At 32.8% G+C, this 20,575-nt stretch overlaps 1 protein-coding gene across 1 annotated transcript; it reads right to left on the bottom strand.

Moving 5' to 3' along the window:
- Positions 1 to 6,887: 6,887 nt before the first annotated feature.
- LOC139810044 (18S rRNA (guanine-N(7))-methyltransferase-like) lies at positions 6,888 to 20,252 on the bottom strand. Its single transcript, XM_071773382.1, has 4 exons — positions 20,122 to 20,252; positions 8,370 to 8,798; positions 8,142 to 8,288; positions 6,888 to 7,297 (listed from the first exon to the last, which is right to left on the bottom strand). The coding sequence occupies exons 1-3, from the start codon at positions 20,250 to 20,252 to the stop codon at positions 8,144 to 8,146; spliced, it is 705 nt and encodes a 234-aa protein (XP_071629483.1). The 3' UTR covers positions 6,888 to 7,297; positions 8,142 to 8,143.
- Between the last annotated feature and the right edge of the window lie 323 nt (positions 20,253 to 20,575).

Consider the following 20,575-nt stretch of genomic DNA (forward strand, 5'->3'; position numbering starts at 1 on the left):
GATTACACCTGGACACCGAAAACTATGAAGCGCACTATCTGGATTCCGTCATCGGCAACCTGGGACACGTGGACATCGAATTCAAGGTATTAATACACGTAGGCACCGAAAACTACAGAGCGCACTATGTGAACCTCGTCATCGGCAACCTGGGACACGTAGACATCGAATTCAACGTATTATTACACCTGGACACCAAAAACTATGAAGCGCACTATCTGGACATCGTCATCGGCAACCTGGGATACCTAGACATCGAATTCAAGCTTGATTCATAAGAATCGACTTAAAAATTCCCTAGCGGCACTTTCTGCCAAGCGTAGAGAACCTTCTTTTCCGTTGACTCAATATATATTATATATATACCTAATTTACCTAAATAGAAATCTTCCTCCTGACCGATAAGTCTATCGACCTAATTTCGAAATACGCGCGCGATATCGAAACTGACGATACCTGCGCCGCCAGCGTCGAAAAAGTGAAAGGGACGTTTCTCTGATAATCATAATAATAATATTGAGACGTCAGCGTTAGGAGGAGGAGGAGGAGGAGGAGTATCTTAAAAATAAATGTTCACATTTGGACTTTGCGTCGCAATATCTTCGCTCGTAGGGCACGTAGCGGAATATTATAAGAGAAACCCCCCCCTAATTGGACCCCAAGCTATCGATCAAGCCTACTTAGAACTTGATCCGTTCACTCGTTATCCAGATCTCAACATCTCGGGTACTCGCAACCCGTCGCGTCGCGTAAAAGAGTCACGGTCGGTCTCGCTCCGCGTGTACTTGGCGCGAGACACTACCGTGTCTCTTAATAATTTTTCGTTATCGATCTTTGGGGAAATCGGTATCAGAAAATTTTCCAATTTTTCGGAAATTAATTGACTGAATCTTAAACAATTGTATATGAAGTAGAGGTAGAATTTTCTGGGGAGTTCTATAAAATGTATTATTTTTCGTTACCGATTTTTTTGGAAGCCGGCTACGAAATTTTTCCAATTTCTCGGGAAATAATTAAATCTTAAGGAATTACATATGAAATAAAGGTAGAATTTCCCCGGGATTGCTATAAAGTGTATAATTTTTTGTTACCAATTTTTTTGGGAACCGGTTACAAATTTTTTGCAATTTTTCGGGAATTAATTGACCAAATCTTAAAGAATTATATATGAAATAGGAGTCGTGTCAAAATTTTTTTAATTTTTGGAGGATAAGTTTAATTTTTTATTAATGGATAATTTTTCATTAATGAATTTATTTTTTTGAAACCGGTTACGGAGTTTTTCCAATTTTTTTAAAGGGGTTTCCGATTTTTGTTTAAAAAAATGTACGTGATTTCAAAATATGAAGTGGGGGTAATATTTCCCTGTATATGAAACAGGGGTAGAATTTTCCGGGGAGTTCTATAAAATGTATTATTTTTCGTTACCGATATAAAGTGTATTTTTCGTTACCGATCTTCTGAAAACCGGTTTTTTTAATTTTTCCAATTTTTCGGGAATTAATTGACCGAATCGCAAAGAATTGTATATGAAGTAGGGGTAGAATTTCCCGGGAATTGCATTAAGTGTATAATTTTTCGTTACCGATCTTTTTGGAAACCGGTTCCAAAATTTTTCAAATTTTTCTGGAAATAATTGACCGAATTTCAAAGAATTGTATATACTGACACACACATACACGCGCGCACACATATAATTTATTCATTAAGCCTAAATTTTGCTAAAATCACTCCTTATAGGTGATAAATTATCAAATACGGATGGACTACATCTCGATACAATAGAAATTCCCCAGAATTTTATATCAAAAGAATCTCTTATTGCTGAAATTTTTGGTGATAGAATCACCATGGAACAGATTAAAGAAAATCCAGATCGAACGATTCTTTGTCCTAAGAATGAGGATACATTCAAAATTAATGACGAAATTCTTTGTCTAATGGAAGGAGAAGAAAAAGAGTATCTCTCAATTGACTCTATTGTAAGTGATCCACAAGAGCAATTGAATTTTTCAACTGAGTTTTTAAACTCTCTGACACCTTCTGGAATGCCAGTTCATCGACTTAAAATAAAAGTCAGTGCTACAATAATCCTATTAAGAAATTTAAATACTAAAAAAGGACTGTAATGGCACAAGATTTATTGTTACTAATTTGAAAAATAATCTAATTTATGCAGAGGTTCTAACTGGTCCTGCTCGAGGACAGATTGTCTTTATTCCAAGGATAGATTTAATTACAAGTGATTTGGAACTGCCATTTAAGTTTAAACGAAAACAGTTTCCTATTCGAGTGTCATTTGCTATGACAATCAATAAATCACAAGGACAAAGTTTAGAAAAAGTTGGGATTTATTTGCCACATCCTGTATTTGCTCATGGTCAACTTTATGTGGCATTTTCTAGAGCAACCAAAAAGGAAAGTGTAAAAATTAAGATTGATGAATTAAGCAATCAAGGACATCTAATAGAAGGAAGTAAAAAGTGTTTTACAAAAAATGTAATATACAGAGAAATTTTATAAATTAAAAAATTATAAAATTGTATAAATGAATAATATAATAATTCAAATGTTAATAAAATATATATTTAAAAATTTTTAAATAAATTAAATAGATTATATTTTGTGTATCAAGAGTTAGCATACAGAAAAGATACAGTTTTTTATGCAATCGATCAAAAACAAATTGCAAGGAAAAGACAAAAAGAGAACATTATAAGAAAGAAAGAGAGAGAGAAAGAGAGAGAGAGAGAGAGAGAGACAAAGAAAAAAGGTATGTATCTTAAATTCTTTCCATCTCTCCATCTCTTTCATACATACATACAGACGACGGTACTTATATATATAGATAAAATTATATAAATTTTATTTATATTTATATATCTAAATATATAAGTACCGTCGTCTGTATGAGATGTATGTATGAGATGTATGTATGAGAAACTGGCAGCAAAAGATTACTAATTTTATAGGGATGGCTACTATGGGGTTGAAAATTGGGGGTTTTATGAGGCTCTATTGGTGCTACTAATTAATGGGTGAGTTTGGGGGAATAGATTTTGAGCCTGCGCGAAGCGCGGGCGAAAAATCTAGTATATATATATATATGTTGCATACAATTGTCGGTGTTGATAATACTCAAATTGTTAACAACATATATGTACATTCTCCAGTTTTCTAGTAAATCTTTATATAATTTTTAGATGTTAAAATTGTTTTTTTCAGTTGATTTAACTAATTTATGTGTAAATGTGTAAATGTAAACGTGTAAGTAAACGTAAAAAATCCGCATCCTCAAACCATGACATACAAGCTATGCAGCTACAGGAGAAAACTCATTTATTAATTTATTAATAAAGCATATAATACCGAAATTCTCATAAATTATAAGGAGGCAAGTAATATGCAATATTAACTACTACAACTTATCACAAATATAAATTAAAGAAGATACAGAGCTTCCCTGAAGTAAAACTTTAATATCTTGAAAAAATTTTGAAAAAACCTAAACAGTAGTATCTTTACCTCGAAAAAAAACAAAGTGGTAGTATTATACCTCGAAAAAAACCTAAGTAACAAGTGGTAGACGTAATCTTTGTATCTCCAAAAATCTCGAAAAAACCTAAGCAGTAGTATTTTTATTTCCAAAAAATTATAACTCAAGTGATACACATCACAAAATTACGTTACCTTATCAAAAATGAGTCGCGCTTCAAGTGATCTATTATTACAATTACAAAAAAGAAATGATATCTCTTTTTAAATTACAGCGCCAATTACAGAGAACATATTTTTCGAGATACAAAGATTACGTCTACCACTTGTTACTTGTAGATTTTTTCGAGGTATAATATTACCACTGCTTTTCTTCGATTAGAATAAAAGATTGAATCATGAAGAATTACACAGAGGTAACAGTACAAAATACAAATATTTTATTAAAATATTTAAACCCAACAAGGGAATACAAGGTATTTAAATACAAAGTTTATATATGTATTTTAAAAGATTAAATCGCATCGCAAAAAATTACAGAGGTAACAGTACAAAAAATAAAAATATTTTATTAAAATACATAAATTTTTCTTGTCAAAAAACTTGGCGCTGTTAGACCTCAAAATTAGGTCAGCTTGTTGTGTATATGCGAGCGAGTGAATGTGGGTGATGTGTGTGTGTGTGTGTAACGGTGAATAATGCGGCTTATGATTAAGTATAGGATAAGTTAGGATAAGTCTATATTTTTAAAGCGATTAGAATTAAGTATAGAATAAGTATAGAATAAGTATAGAATAAGTAATATTCACATTTGTAAAAGGTCTCTCTCTTTCTCTCTCTCTCTCTCTCTCTCTCTCTCTCTCTCTCTCTCGAATAATGCGGCTTATGATTAAGTATAGGATAAAAGGTCTCTCTCTCTTTCTCTCTCTAGCAGCGCCAAGTTTTTTGACAAAAAAAATTTATGTATTTTAATAAAATATTTTTATTTTTTGTACTGTTACCTCTGTAATTTTTTGCGATGCAATTAAATCTTTTAAAATACATATATAAACTTTGTATTTAAATACCTTGTATTCCCTTGTTGGGTTTAAATATTTTAATAAAATATTTGTATTTTGTACTGTTACCTCTGTGTAATTCTTCATGATTCAATCTCTTATTCTAATCGAAGAAAAGCAGTGGTAATATTATACCTCGAAAAAATCTAAGTAACAAGTGGTAGACGTAATCTTTGTATCTCGAAAAATATGTTCTCTGTAATTGGCGCTGTAATTTAAAAAGAGATATCATTTCTTTTTTGTAATTGTAATAATAGATCACTTGAAGCGCGACTCATTTTTGATAAGGTAACGTAATTTTGTGATGTGTATCACTTGAGTTATAATTTTTTGGAAATAAAAATACTACTGCTTAGGTTTTTTCGAGATTTTTGGAGATACAAAGATTACGTCTACCACTTGTTACTTAGGTTTTTTTCGAGGTATAATACTACCACTTTGTTTTTTTTAGAGTTAAAGATACTACTGTTTAAGTTTTTTCGAAATTTTTCAAGATACAAAGATTACGTCTACCACTTGGTACTTCGGTTTTTTCGAGGTAAAGATACTACTGCTTAGGTTTTTTCGAGATTTTTCGAAATACAAAGATTACGTCTACTACTTGTTACTTAGATTTTTTTGAGGTATAATACTACCACTGTTTTTTTTTCGAGGTAACAATATATACACTACTATGCGTGTACTTGGCGCCTTTCTTTACCTTTTTTTTAAAAAAGTTAATTTTGTACGGATATCACGCCTTTTTGTAATATTATGCATTGTATAAACAGTATGTACAGGGTGTTATTTCGAGGTATAATACTACCACTTTGTTTTTTTCGAGGTAACAACATAATACATATATACTACTATGCGTGTACTTGGCGCATTTTTTTACCTTTTTTTGAAAAAGGTAATTTTGTACGGATATCACGCCTTTTTGTAGTGTTACGCATCTTAATCTTAACAGAAAAAAATTACACCTTATAAAGAAATGTGTCTGAAGCTGTTAATATATATAATATATACATTGCCGGACATTGCTTTTATGTAAAATATGCATCTATATTATGTTGCTTGTAAAAATTATTTCTTATCAATTTTTTCCAAAAATAATAAATTGTGAAACATTTTAAGACTAAAACCAATTCGCTATCTGTATTTTAACTGGTACTTTACTCTTGTACGTATGGGGTACTCACGTTCGAGTTGGCCAAAGGCCGTGTTTTTATTTTTCCGCTACGTGCCCTACGAGCGGAAATATTGCAACGCAAAGTTGAAATGTGAAAATATTATATTAAGATATTTCTACTAACGTCGACGTCTCTCAATATATATGACATATATATATCAGAGAAATGTAACTTTCACTTTTTCGACACTGGTCGATAGACTTATCGGTCAGGAAGAAGATTTCTATTTAGGTAAATTAGAAAATAATATTAACAGGTCGCTTATCGCAATTTTTTATTTTTTATTTAGTAAGATAGAAAAAATTTTATAATTATCTAACAAACAGTAATACAGCATTGCTCTACATAGATTTTTGTAGTAAATTTATTGCTCTACAAAAAATATTTCTTATCATTTTTTCATAAATTCAACCGTTCAAAAGATGTTCAAAGTTTGATAAATATAAAACTTGTTTTTGCTTCTTATGAATTTTGTATCATATCGACTATCAAAAATTATGAAATAATCAATACATATTTTTGTAGAAAATTTAACGATCTATAAAAAAAATCTTATATTTTTTTCATAAATAAAACCATTTAGACGATATTAAGGCTTAAAGTTCAAAGTGTATAAAAATTACTTTTTTTCATATTAAATAAATGAAGCTCAGAATTTTGTTATAATATGAAAAAAAAGAATAATTTTTATACACTGAACTTTAAACTTTAAACCTTAATATCGTCTAAATGATTATATTTATGAAAAAAATATAAGACTTTTTTGTAGATCGTTAAATTTTCTACAAAAATATGTATTGATTATTTCATAATTTTTGATAGTCGATATTATAAAATTTATCAAACTTTAACTTTGAATATCTTTTGAACGGTTGAATTTATGAAAAAATGATAAGAGATCTTTTTTGTAAAACAATAAATTTACTACAAAAATTTATGTGAAGCAATGCTGTATTACTGTTTGTTAGATAATTATAAAATTTTTTCTATCTTACTAAATGAAAAATAAAAAATCGCGATAAGCGACCTGTTAATATTAATTAATATTAAGGGCTCAAACTTTAACAGGTATCTTATTTTACCCTTCTGCAAGTATATATGCTATTCGTGAAATAAAAAAAAGCATAGTTTTTTTAAGAAAAAGTATGTAACATCAACAATGTATAATCAACCGACATTATATATATTTCAACTTTTATTTATTGTATTACAATTATTAATAAAATTATATAATTTCCTTCATTCACGGTCGTACTTATTCGTATCCTGCGCCGTGACATGTCATAAGTACGTTCCGAGCTCATGTGTGCCAATGGGCCTGCTTAGTCTGCCTAATTCTCTATTAACATTTTTTGTCATATTTTGTAAAGGTTTATCTATGGTAATTTCATAAAGAAATCATTCCGCCGCACATGATAAAAATTGGAATACATTATACGTAGAGTTTAAACATGTAAAGATTTTTTACATAAATACATTGTCATATTTATATTTAACAGACTGTTAAATCTACATATAATTTTCTGCAAAAACTAATGATGTTACAATCACGCCAATATTTGTTTTACTGCCCTAAAAATAAACAAAGTTTTATATATATTGCATAAATATACATTTCAAACATAAAGAAACGAGTAAGAATTAAAATAACAATTTTAGCCGAATAAATATATTACAACTTCTCTCTACAACTAATTTTGCATGTGAATATTTTAATGGGGACAAAAAAATAATTTGAAAATGTTCTTTATCAATTTTTTTACAAACTGCAAAAAGAGTATTACAAGATACATGTAGTGCAACAATAAAAGTAAAGTTTTATGGAAATGCACCTATCGGATTCTACAAATACAAATATCCTAAGAAGCTTTGCGAGCAAGGAAGTTATAGTGCTAAAATATTTTATTTCTTAGCCAAACATATGGATGGAGATATCAACAATAACGTAAAATACCAGTGGTTGGATCATGAAGAATTAGAAAAAGTATTACCTACTGGAGTACAACAGAGTATTTCACAATTTATGTTTACGTAAAGAATAAAATATAAAATATTGAACTCATTCTTTGATCTCTTATTAATATTGTCTATTATTACCGTAATATTAACATTATAAAGGACTCCTAATATCCTTTTTAAAGGAAAATATTCTCCTTTACACAAACATTTATGCACAGTCACGATTATTAAATTTCATGTTTGATATTCTTTAACAAAAAATTTTTTAGGCGCATTTTTCGTTACTAAAAAAAAATATTTTATGCATATATTATTTTTAAGTAGTAGATTGATTATATAGAAACAAACAAAAATTAATTAGATCAATTTTATCAATTTTTTTATTTATAATTAACATTATAAATTATTTAAAAAATTATTAAAATAGTGTTTTTTATATTAACAAAGTATATCTTACAATTAGAATCTCCCGGGTCTCTTTCGTCCAGTATATTTGAAGTCATCTCTAACTTCTTTTCCTTGCCGGCGCCGCCTTTCTTTCTTCTTTAAAATCCAGTCACTACTTTTCTTCAATGATTTATTCTTGGCTTTCTTTATGTATTCCCTATGGACAAAAAAATTATCACAATTTTTGGAAGGTAAAATAGAGAAATAATAGATATAACAGACAACGAGAGGATCAAACCTTCTTGAATTAGCGACGGTTTGTCTATCTTCGTTCTCTACGCCTAGTGCCTTTGGAAGCGGAGCAGCTCCTCCGGTCATTAAAACCAAGACCATTTTCTTTGCTTTTGCGCTATTCGGAAAATCGACAACCACACCGCCATAAAAGCCAGCTTTTGTGGCTTGTGCCGTGATTAATTCAATCTGTTCACCGTTCTCTGGATAGAATTGTAACACTGCTCTTGCGCTTCTTGACAGGCATGCATACAACGTTGAGAAGAAACGATATAAACGTTTTGTAGGATTGTGCAAAGTTTTGCTTGCATAGCACAACCACTGAAGCGCAGAAATACTGACAGCCCCATCAAACGTACCAGCTTTAAATGGCAATCCTTGACCTATATCTCCCAAAATTAAGTCACCATCTAATTCTCTTTCATCACAGCTACGTCTAAAAATAATGTAATGTGTTAATATGATTATATATCATCTTTCACGCAAATTTTTACAGACAGCGTTACTAGCAACGTGCACAACTTCATTTGAGGTTATAATTGGGTACAACATTCATCGCACGATACTGTTATACGTGCAAATCGGAAACGTACCTCGAGTCCAGCTCTTCTGCGATCAACGAAGTCGGGATCGAACGTGTCAGTCGTCACTTTCTGCCAAGCGTAGAGAACCTTCTGTTCCGGCAGCGGTGCAATGGTAACACGATGTAGGGATACGAAATCTCCAGATAAGAGCACGAAGCAATTCAAATTCAGTATATCGCCGGCACGATTATACGGTGTTACTGCCGTTTCGCGTGCGGCTCGTGCAAACGTTCGCGCGGCCGCAATCGCGCGGCAGAAACGCCTCGTGTGAACAGGCTCCTTGATCTCAGTATCCTCAGCTCCCTGCCGTCAATATAAAAATAAAAAATAATATAATAGAACCTGTATGTATAAACACTCACGTAAACGTAGTAAACAGTAAATAGGTTATAACCTGTATGTATAAACACTCACGTAAACGTAAAATAATAAACAGTAAATAAAATAAGTATAATAGTAATTAATCGTTGCGTCGCGTAAAGAGTCACGGTCGGTCTCGCTCCGCGCGTACTTCGTACTTACCGTGTCTCTCGAGTGCTCTCGAGACAGGTTAACTGATGAATAGGAACTGACTGACAGCGCGCTAAACGAACGCACTGTCTACACTGCACTGCACTGCGATACTAACGCCGTTAGCCGCCAGTGTCGAAAAAGTAAAAGTGACGTTTCTCTATTATTCTAATCATAATAATATTGAGATGAGAGACAATCGACGTAGAAGTAGAAGAAGTATTCGTATCTTAAAAATAAATTTTCACATTTGGCATTTCGTAGGGCACGTAGCGGAATATTATGAGAGAAACCCCCCCTAATTGGACCCCAAGCTATCGATCAAGCCTACTTAGAACTTGATCCGTTCACTCGTTATCGAGATCTCAACATCTCGAGTACTCGCAACCCGTCGCGTCGCGTAAAAGAGGTCGGTCTCGCTCCGCGTGTACTTGGCGCGAGACACTACCGTGTCTCTTGAAACAAGCTTATAATTATCAATCAAATATTTTCGGTAACAAAATATTATAATGCATTTCCTATTATAAACGAAAGTATGTAAAGTATCCCTGAATATCTTAAGTGAATAAAATCACAAAGTTTTACTGGCACTTAAGGGGATCCTAAATACCGACAAAACAGAGCTCGTTCTTTAAAACGGCTTTATAGATCGCAAAATCCTTTTACAGGAGTAAAGTATAGGTACTAATGAAGAGTGGGAATGTAAAATAATTAGTAATAATTGAAAAAATGTAAAAATGCTGTCACTTCATTTTCTAATATAAACAGTTGTATAAGTAATATGTACGAAATGAATGTTTCCACTCTTCAGAAGACGTGCACAAATAATAACGTACCTTTGAAATTGAGATTGAAAGCCTGGAATAAAAATGAGAGCTTCGAAGAAATTATAATCTATAACCACGTCTATCCTTGTCTATAAGTTCCGATAAGTTGAGCTGTGAATGGCTGTCATTCGGTGCCGGGTGCCGCACCCGGAAAAAAATGCATGATACGGTACTACAAACATGACCATAGACTAATAAATTTTACTAGATCGCCCACTCCCTGCAGTCTATTGTCTATTGTCTATAATTTTCATGATCCGTACCCTGAGGGGGACCTTTTTTTACATGGTGGAAATCTTCGACCACTGGAACACCCAACCCGACCCGACCCCCGACACTCGCGTGAGGACAAGGCACGAGAAATGACTCATACCATTCTCCTCCCGCGGGCCAAGGGGGGACCGGGCCAGACGGGACCGCGCCCCGACGCTGCCCGCCCCTCTCTTGTGCGGTTTTTGACCGCACTTGTGGGGAGAAGAGGGAGTCGACGCCTTCGCATCGGCCCCCGTTCTCCCCATTTCCATCTTTCTCGAGTAACATTTCCAAAATTGGAAGCCGGAGCCCAGGACGAGGGAACGACTCGCGCATCGTCTTGAGCCACCCCCCGCTCCGCGCCGTTGCTATATTCCCATAACCAGTTCCGGGATGTTAATAAAACCTGTTTATGACGTCCCGGTTTCCTCTTTGCTAGAAGGGGGAAGACTTCCCTCCTCCTAATTCTTTCGCTCGCCTCCTTCCGCGAATTACTCTGCCGCAGAAGGAGACGAACGAATTCCACCTTTCCTCTCCCCCAGGTTCAAACAGAGCGTCGATTATTGCCCTGAGGGAGAGGTCTTGCCCAACACTGCCGCGGAGGACACGGCGCACAGTGGTAAAAAATCCGAAAAAGCTGGACGAAATGCAGTTTTTGAATATTGATTATTTTTGTATGTATAATGTTGACCATAAACTTGATATTTTTACATATGTATATATTATAAAAACAAAACTTTTCTTTTGTTAATTATTTAATAAATATGGAAAATTTTTTTTTTTTTTAACAAAAAGTAAAAAAAAGTACATGTTTGTCGCCTCTTGCCCCTTCAACATAAGGTGCACTAGTTAGAAGAACGTTTCTACTTCATGATTCAATTTATAGTTCTTGCGCAAATTTGCGCTAACTGATAATATATGCTTTTGTTTTAAAACATTTTAATCTTTAAGCGTAAATGAGCAACTCGGCAAGTGCCAATATAAACAGTATATATTTTAAGTAGTTTTGGAGTTGCTGATTCCGAATCTGCTGTAAGATTTGTGATATTAAATTGTTTAAATAATTTGTTTCAACAAATTAAAGCAAATTTTAATTATTTTCAGAAATCTACCTGAAAATCGTATTCTACGGAAAAAATTACATTACAAATAACATGGAAGTAAATAAAAATACTTATTGTTAACATTAAACAATAAACAATTTTTATCGGTCGTAATAATTCATCACGTAGAGTACGTATAGACACAAATTGTTGAACATTTGAACTCCATATTATTGTTCTTATAGTTTTTGTTTCGCTAGCAAATTCACTTCACTAAATTGTTTTTAAAATAATTCAATAAATTTATTTTGCTAATCTGACAGCGGATTTGGAATCAGGGACTCAAAAAACTGTAAGAATAATATAGTTGAAATGTTAAATAACTCAGTTCCTTATGTACTCTATATTTTTGCAAAAAGTAAGATATGGATAAAATCTTTACAGATTTTCAGAAAGAATACTCTGATATTTGTTTACAAATACCGAGCCTTAGATGCAACTTTTGTAGTCGCTGGGGAGTTGTAAGGAAAATCTGTTTGGTTTTTCTCAGTAAATACCCCGCTTTCAAATTGTCCGTTTTTAATGTTTATGTTTATGTTTACCTCGCGTTCGCGCTCGTTATTGCGCTTTTAGCGCGGATTCCCAGAATTTCTGCAAAAAACCGGACTTTTATCAACATAATTTCACTTTATAAATTTACTTTTGGCATTCGGACGCGAGTTCTTGCAGAGTGAAGAGCTTTCTTATGTTGCAAATTATTAAAAAAGATTCAAAATTAACTTGGAAATAGGTATGTAAACACAATGCTGTACTTGACTGTTAATTTTTTATTCTTTAATTTTACTTCATTATATTCATATATTGAAATACTAACATTAACTGAAACACATTATTGATTAAGAGAGGTTGGCGTGCAAAAATGGCGAATTCGATAACAAGATTGGAGATGCATAACATTGTCGTGCATAAAACCGCGTTATCCAACGAAGAAAAGAAAAAGGCGATCATCGACAAGATGTCAAACAAATTTCATTGCAAAGATAAGCCAGAGGAAAGAAAATGATTAATTAAATGTGTGAATGATAATTTTTTCAACAAATATTTTATCAAATGGAAGAAGAGTGGGCGACATGAAGATCGCTTCAAGGCCAACAATTCCGATTGGTTGAAATATGTAATTGAATTGAAATTCGCAGATCAAACAACTCCTACCAATTCAGGTACTTTATTAATTCCGAAAAATTAAACCCAAGTGATCTATCAAGACACATCACAAAATTATGTTACCTTATCAAAAAGAAGAGTCGCGCTTCAAGTGATCTATTACAATTACAAAAAAAAATGATATCTCTTTAAATTACAGCGCCAATTACAGAAAGAACATATATGTATATTGCCTCAAAAAATAATTGTTGCACTACTTTGAAAAATCTTTACATTGTGTCAATTAGAAAAGAATGTATGATAACAATTTTATAAGATTAAAAAATTTTATTTAAATTTAACAAGGGAATACAAGATATTCAAATACAAAGTTTACATGTGTATTTTTTAGTGGTCACAAAGAATTACAGAGGTAACAGTACAAAATAAAAATATTTTATTAAAATACATAAATTTTTCTTGTAAAAAAACTTGGCGCTGCTAGACCTCGAAATTTTAAATATTTACTTAATGATAAGCCGCATTATCCGCCGTCCGCGTCGTCACGCACACCCATATCACTCACTCGCACGCATCCACGCTGATAATCATTTAATATTACTCCCATCGCATTATTTTCTGAATTATTTTTATTTATTGTTGTCTTCATTTATTTAAAATTTCGAGGTCTAGCAGCGCCAAGTTTTTTTACAAGAAAAATTTATGTATTTTAATAAAATATTTTTATTTTGTACTGTTACCTCTGTAATTCTTTGTGACCACTAAAAAATACACATGTAAACTTTGTATTTAAATATCTTGTATTCCCTTGTTAAATTTAAATAAAATTTTTTAATCTTATAAAATTGTTATCATACATTCTTTTCTAATTGACACAATGTAAAGATTTTTCAAAGTAGTGCAACAATTATTTTTTGAGGCAATATACATATATGTTCTTTCTGTAATTGGCGCTGTAATTTAAAGAGATATCATTTCTTTTTTGTAATTGTAATAGATCACTTGAAGCGCGACTCTTCTTTTTGATAAGGTAACATAATTTTGTGATGTGTCTTGATAGATCACTTGGGTTTAATTTTTCGGAAATAAAGATACTACTGCTTAGATTTTTTCAAAATTTTTCGAGATATAAAGATTACGTCTACCACTTGTTACTTAGGTTTTTTCGATGTATAATACTACCACTTTCTTTTTTTTTCGAGGTAACAACATATACACTACTATGCGTGTACTTGGCGCCTTTTTTTATCTTTTTTTTAAAAAAGGTAATTTTGTACGGATATCACGCTTTTTTGTAGTATTACGCACTTTATAAACAGTATGTACAGGGTAAAGCTATTTGGAGGTATAATACTACCACTTTGTTTTTTTCGAGGTAACAACATAACAGGGTAACAACATAATACATATACACTACTATGCGTGTACTTAGCGCCTCCTTTTACCTTTTTTTTTAAAATGTGTATACACATAATAAAAATGCGGAATTATTTTTGTCAGACATAATTTTAATTCATCCAATTTTTATTATGTCAAGACATAATTTTAATTCATCCAATTTTTATTATGTCTAGACATAATTTTAATTCGTCCAATTTTTATTATGTCTAGACATAATTTTAATTCAGCGAATTTTTATTATGTCATGACATAATTTTAATTCTGCCGCTAGGGAATTTTTAAGTTGATTTTTATGAATTAAGCTTGAATTCGATGTCTAGGTGTCCCATGTTGCCGATGACGAGGTCCACATAGTGCGCTCCGTAGTTTTCGGTGTCTACGTGTATTAATACCTCGAATTCGATATCTACGTGTCCTACATTCAGATTTAAAGTTATTAATACACCTAGACACTAAAAACTACGAAACGCACTATGTGGACTTCGTCATCGGCAACCTGGGACACGTAGACATCGAATTCGAGGTATTATTACATATAGACACCGAAAACTACGAAGCGCGCTATCTGGACCTTGTCATCAGCAACCTGGGACACCTAGACATCAATTTCAAGATATTAATACACGTAGACACCGACAACTACGGAGCGCACTCTCTAGACATTGTCATCGGCAACCTGGGACACCTAGACATCGAATTCAACGTACGATTACACCTGTACACCGAAAACTATGAAGCGCACTATTTGGATCCCGTCATCGGAAACCTGGGACACGTGGACATCAAATTCAAGGTATTAATACACGTAGACACCAAAAACTACGGAGCGCATTATGTGGACCTCGTCATCGGCAACCTGGGACACCTAGACATCGAATTCAAATTACGATTACACCTGGACACCGAAAACTATGAAGCGCACTATCTGGATTCCGTCATCGGCAACCTGGGACACGTGGACATCGAATTCAAGGTATTAATACACGTAAACACCGAAAACTACGAAGCGCACTATGTGGACCTCGTCATCGGCAACCTGGGACACCTAGACATCGAATTCAACGTACGATTACACCTGGACACCGAAAACTATGAAGCGCACTATCTGGATCTTGTCATCGGCAACCTGGGACACGTGGACATCGAATTCAAGGTATTAATACACGTAGACACCGAAAACTACGGAGCGCACTATGTGGACCTCGTCATCGGCAACCTGGGACTCGTAGACATCAAATTCAACGTATTATTACACCTGGACACCGAAAACTATGAAGCGCACTATCTGGACCTCGTCATCGGCAACCTGGGATACTTAGACATCGAATTCAAGTTTGATTCATAAGAATCGACTTAAAAATTCCCTAGCGGCACTTTCTGCCAAGCGTAGAGAACCTTCTTTTCCGGCAGCGGTGGTAATACGATGTAAGGATACGAAATCTCTCCAGATAAACATGAAGGAATTGACTCAATATATATTATATAAGTATATACCTAATTTACCTAAAATACCTAAATAGAAATCTTACTCCTGACCGATAAGTCTATCGACCTTATTTCGAAATACGCGCGCGATATCGAAACTGGCGATACCTGCGCCGCCAGCGTCGAAAAAGTGAAAGTGACGTTTCTGATTATGACGTCATCATACAAGAACGTCGGCGTTAGAAGTATACGTATCTTAAAAATAAATTTTCACATTTGGACTTTGCGTCGCAATATCTCCGCTCGTAGGGCACGTAGCGGAATATTATGAGAGAAACCCCCCCCCCCCCTAATTGGACCCCAAGCTATCGATCAAGCCTACTTAGAACTTGATCCGTTCACTCGTTATCGAGATCTCAACATCTAGGGTACTCGCAACCCGTCGCGTCGCGTAAAAGAGTCACGGTCGGTCTCGCTCCGCGTGTACTTGGCGCGAGACACTACCGTGTCTCTTGATTTCATTATATATTTTTCATGAATTTCATTTAGAAATAATTATAACTACAAATAAATAGACTTGTAGTGCAAAGAGCCTTAATTCTAAACTTTCATAAGAATACAAAAACGAAAAAAAACTATAATGATATTAAAGTTACCCTTTTTATTCGCTAACATTAATAAACGTTATTTACATATTTTTATTCAATTATTAATTATTATGGTACATATAAATGGCACATGATCTGCTGTTGCTCGCTTAATCTACCAGTATCGCTCGTGTACCATTCATATTCACAATAATAATTAATAATTTAATAAAATCCTAGTTTTACGTAACGCTTACAATGGTTTTTGAATATACGATGTAACATATTAAATTATATCAAATGAAGCAAAATAAGGAACACCCTAACTTTATAATTAACTTTATTCGTGTAATACATTCTTATTCCTATACATTCAATGTTTAGTATAAAAGTTTTGAATCCAGTGTCTGACATTTTTTGGCTACAATACTGTCTTCCAAATTCTGGTATTCTTATATCGTTTTTTTCAACGTAAAAAAACTATTCGTTAAATATTCAGTACAAAATTAACATTTTATTGCATGATTACTGTTTAAAATGTTAAACAACCATGCTGAACTACATAATATCGTATAAATTATTTTAATCGTTTCTTGAAACGTTCAGAAAATTGCTAAAATATAGAATATTGTACATTTTTAAAGGGTTTTAAAGGGTTATGCTCGTTAAAAGAAAGGCGGACAAAAAATTTTGACAATTGTAGTGACCGTGTTAAACGGAGAAAAACAGAAAATCTACGCCAGGTTCACGATTTAAACGAATTGTGTTTTGCTGCTTCTATGTCCTTACGCGCAAAAGGCAAAGAAGCTGCTGCTAAGCTTGTACGGACGGGAATCGCCTCACCTGACCGCGCAAAAAAATGTCAGATAATTATAAAAAATCAGCAGCGCGGGCTGCACAAGAAAAAATAACTGCAGAAGAAGCTGAACATTTTATTATAACTCATAATTTGACAAAGAGTCAATATAATGTCGTTTTGAGTAATGTCTATTTTCGCTGTAACTTCCGCAAATTTTGAGATATCGAGATGAATTTTTTTTAAATGAGAGTCATGTAAAGGAGATTGGGGTTGAATTTAGTGAAGATCGGTAAAGGGATTATTTAAAAAAATTTTTTTGAATTTTTTGAGAAATGTTCATTTTCGCTGTAACTTCCGCAAATTTTGAGATATTGGTCTGTTTCAAATTCCATATATAACTCATTAAGATTTGGTTGATTAGATCTAATTTTGTAAAGTTTTTATGTTTGTACGCATTCTCTGATATTTACAAATTTGTATCTCATGAAGTAATAAACCAAATCTCTCTTAATGAATTATATATGAAATAGGGGGGTAGAAAAGACTAAATTAAATATAATTAGAAAATTACAGTGTATTGATACTATACGATAATCTTTCATTAGTAAAAGTTCAAAGAACGTTCTTTTCTATTTTCCGACAGATTATTAAAAAAAAAAATAGTGCAAATTAAAAATTTGCACATTGCTTCCTCATCATTTTAAAGAGAGGAAATTAGAAATTAGCACATTACTTAATCAACATTTAAAGACGCACACAATAAGCTTCCTCTATGAGGAAACCAAAATAATAAATAATAATTGCATCAAATAAAATACAAGCTTCCTCATACGAGGAGCTTTGTGTGCGTCTTTAAATGTTGATTAAGCAATATGCTAATTTCTAATTTCTAATTTGTACCATTTTTTTAATTATATTTTTTATATATAAAATATACTAGATATGATCATTGTTGTATAGTTTTTCCACTGTACTGAAAAAGTAATGTGTAACAATTACGTCTTAAGCTATAACTACATCTATCGTAATGTTCACCGTAAGCGATCGTAACGCTCGTCGTACTCACTATCGTAAGCTCATCGTATGAGTTGATTCAACTTGAACTCTTTACGATTATAACTTATCAGTTTTCTCGACGTGAGAAAAAAAATGTTTATAGATATATTATACATAGATATACGGTTTACGACGGCTTCATTGCTTACGACCACGATCAAAGCGTTACGATAGATGTAGTTGTAGCTTTAATAATGATAAGGTCCGCCAATGGCGATCATGAACTCATTTATATACATACATTATAAAAGCTTCACGTTTCGTTAGAGTACACTTTTGAAATATATTAATTTCGCAACACGTATCGATGGTTTTTCGTAATTAATACCTCCATTTTTTTGCAAACTATTTATAATATTTACGTCATTCACAACGATATTTATAATATAAATGAAAAATGTAGATAGAATTAATGTAACTTAAAAAAAATTGATATTAACTGTATTTTTTCTAAGTTTTTCTAATTTAATGTGCTATAAAAGGGATCATGGAATTTATTTTTTAAGTAACAATATATATAATTAATGCTATAATTTATAATTATTTCAATAATAATTATAATTATAATAAAATTATAAAGAAATTTATTTGCTGTGTACAATTCTTACATTTTTTTACAATCAAGGTTTTTATAAAATAAAGAGAAGAAGAAAAGAAATAAAACTTAAAAAAATTAATTTTGATCGAGAAGTTAATGTGACTTGAGTCGATATGTATTGCGTTATCGATATATATTATTACTATCACTTTTCCACGCGAGAGTGGTTGGTTCATTAAGATGTCGGCGAGTTCGATAAATAAAAAAATAAAGAAAAATAAGTAAATAAATAAATAAACAGATAAATATAAATATAAATAAAAACAAAATATTAGGGATGGTAAAATAATAATTAAAAATAAAAAAAAAGAATAGTGGTGGAAAAGATTAAAAGAATGGAAGAAAAAGGAAGAGCGGGAGAAGGAAAAGCAAAAGGAGGTATAGTGGGATAAAGAATGTGAAAAGTATGTAATAGATTATCTTTCGATAAATAAAGGAAAAAATAAGAAAAATTAGTAACAAAAAACGAGTATGTGATAGATTATCTTTCAGTAAATAAAGTAAAAAATAAAGAAAATTAGAGGTGGTGGTAGAAATATTGAAAAAATGGAAGAAGAGATTGGAAGGCATAAATAACTAATATATATGTCGAAATTGTTCACGCATACACTTTCCATGCGAAACGAGGTGCCACATGGGTTCGTGCTTTAAACACTTAAATACTTTTAAATCGCGTCACTAACCTACATAGGTTGCTGATTACTTATTAAGAAAATTTGTAAGTCAGTCAGTTGATTCATTTGGACGTGAATTTGTGGTTTATAATGTTCACTCCGAAGAATGTTACAATAGGAGTGCATTGGATTCATGGAGTGCATTTCCTTACGAAAATTTTTTGGGCGTTATAAAAAATCACTTGCGTTCCATTCATCGACCATTGCAACAATTGGCTAATAGAGATACGGAATTACAAGGTGCACTGATAAAATCATGTCCTCGTGAAGATCTTGTTAAACTGAAAAAACCATTTAATGGTTATCATTTAGAAATTGAAGGTCAACAATATACCACTGTTATCACCAAAGATTTTACATTAAGAATAAATAAAGCAGATCGATACTTCAAAACTGTAAATGGTGAAATTGTGCGTTTGTACCCCGTAATTAATTCTGTTGAAGGTATCATTATTGCAAGAAAAAAGTTTACATGCCTTGAAAATTATTATACTATTTGTTACGGGAGTTAATATTCAAGCGTTCCGAATTAGATATTTCTCGGTAATAGTTAGTTTAGCGCGACACCGACGGCGCGATGAGCGTTAGTTACTAGTTACTAGTTTTCGGTCCTACCGCACGTTCTCGTAGAGAATCAGAATCTGAGTAGAGACACATTGTAACGGTCGCAAGAAATTTACGTGTGTACGAATAAAGAGTTTTGTAATCCGCAATACATGGTTACATTCTTTAAATCATCAACATATTATTTTGGTCCTTCGAGCCGGATCCAGCCACGGACGGCTGGACATACGAGAAACGCATTTGAAGAGCGAAACGTGAAAAGCGGACGTTCTAACCTAAGTCGAGAAGCATCGAGAACATTCGAGCGCCATACCGAAGTAGTGTCGTGAGATACATTTGCGTCATTAGTTTCGGGGAAGCGAGACGTATTTAACAACGAAGATTGAGATACATAGTGATACAACATGTCACTCGCAACCGACGTTAATCAACGAGCGTTAATACAACGACGTGCGACGATAAAATCGCAATGCACGAGGGTTCAGACGTTCTTAGACGGTGACGACTGTCGAAGCACATCCGTGATTGAGTTGCGTACTCGATTACAGAAATTCAATAGCACATGGGACGAGTTCAACGAAGTACAAGCCAAAATCGAGGCTGCCGAGGATGCAGAACAGGTTAGTGAGAATCAATTGGAGGAAAGGACAGCCTTCGAAAATAGGTATTTCACGATATCAGCTGCCTTAGAATTGTTAATAGAGGAGAAAGAAAGGCTAATGGCAACTC

This window comes from Temnothorax longispinosus, chromosome 3 (genome assembly GCF_030848805.1).
Source record: "Temnothorax longispinosus isolate EJ_2023e chromosome 3, Tlon_JGU_v1, whole genome shotgun sequence".
In the NCBI taxonomy this organism is placed as follows: domain Eukaryota; kingdom Metazoa; phylum Arthropoda; class Insecta; order Hymenoptera; family Formicidae; genus Temnothorax; species Temnothorax longispinosus.

What these genes read in the sequence shown, in the direction of transcription:
- LOC139810044 (XM_071773382.1), bottom strand. Translation starts at nt 20,252, where the DNA reads ATGTTGTATCACTATGTATCTCAATCTTCGTTGTTAAATACGTCTCGC. An exon ending in CTCGATGCTTCTCGACTTAG is followed by an intron (nt 8,799 to 20,121) that starts GTTAGAACGTCC and finishes CATTATTTTTAG; the next exon opens with ACGTAGCTGTGATGAAAGAG. An exon ending in ACCGTCGCTAATTCAAGAAG is followed by an intron (nt 8,289 to 8,369) that starts GTTTGATCCTCT and finishes TTTTGTCCATAG; the next exon opens with GGAATACATAAAGAAAGCCA.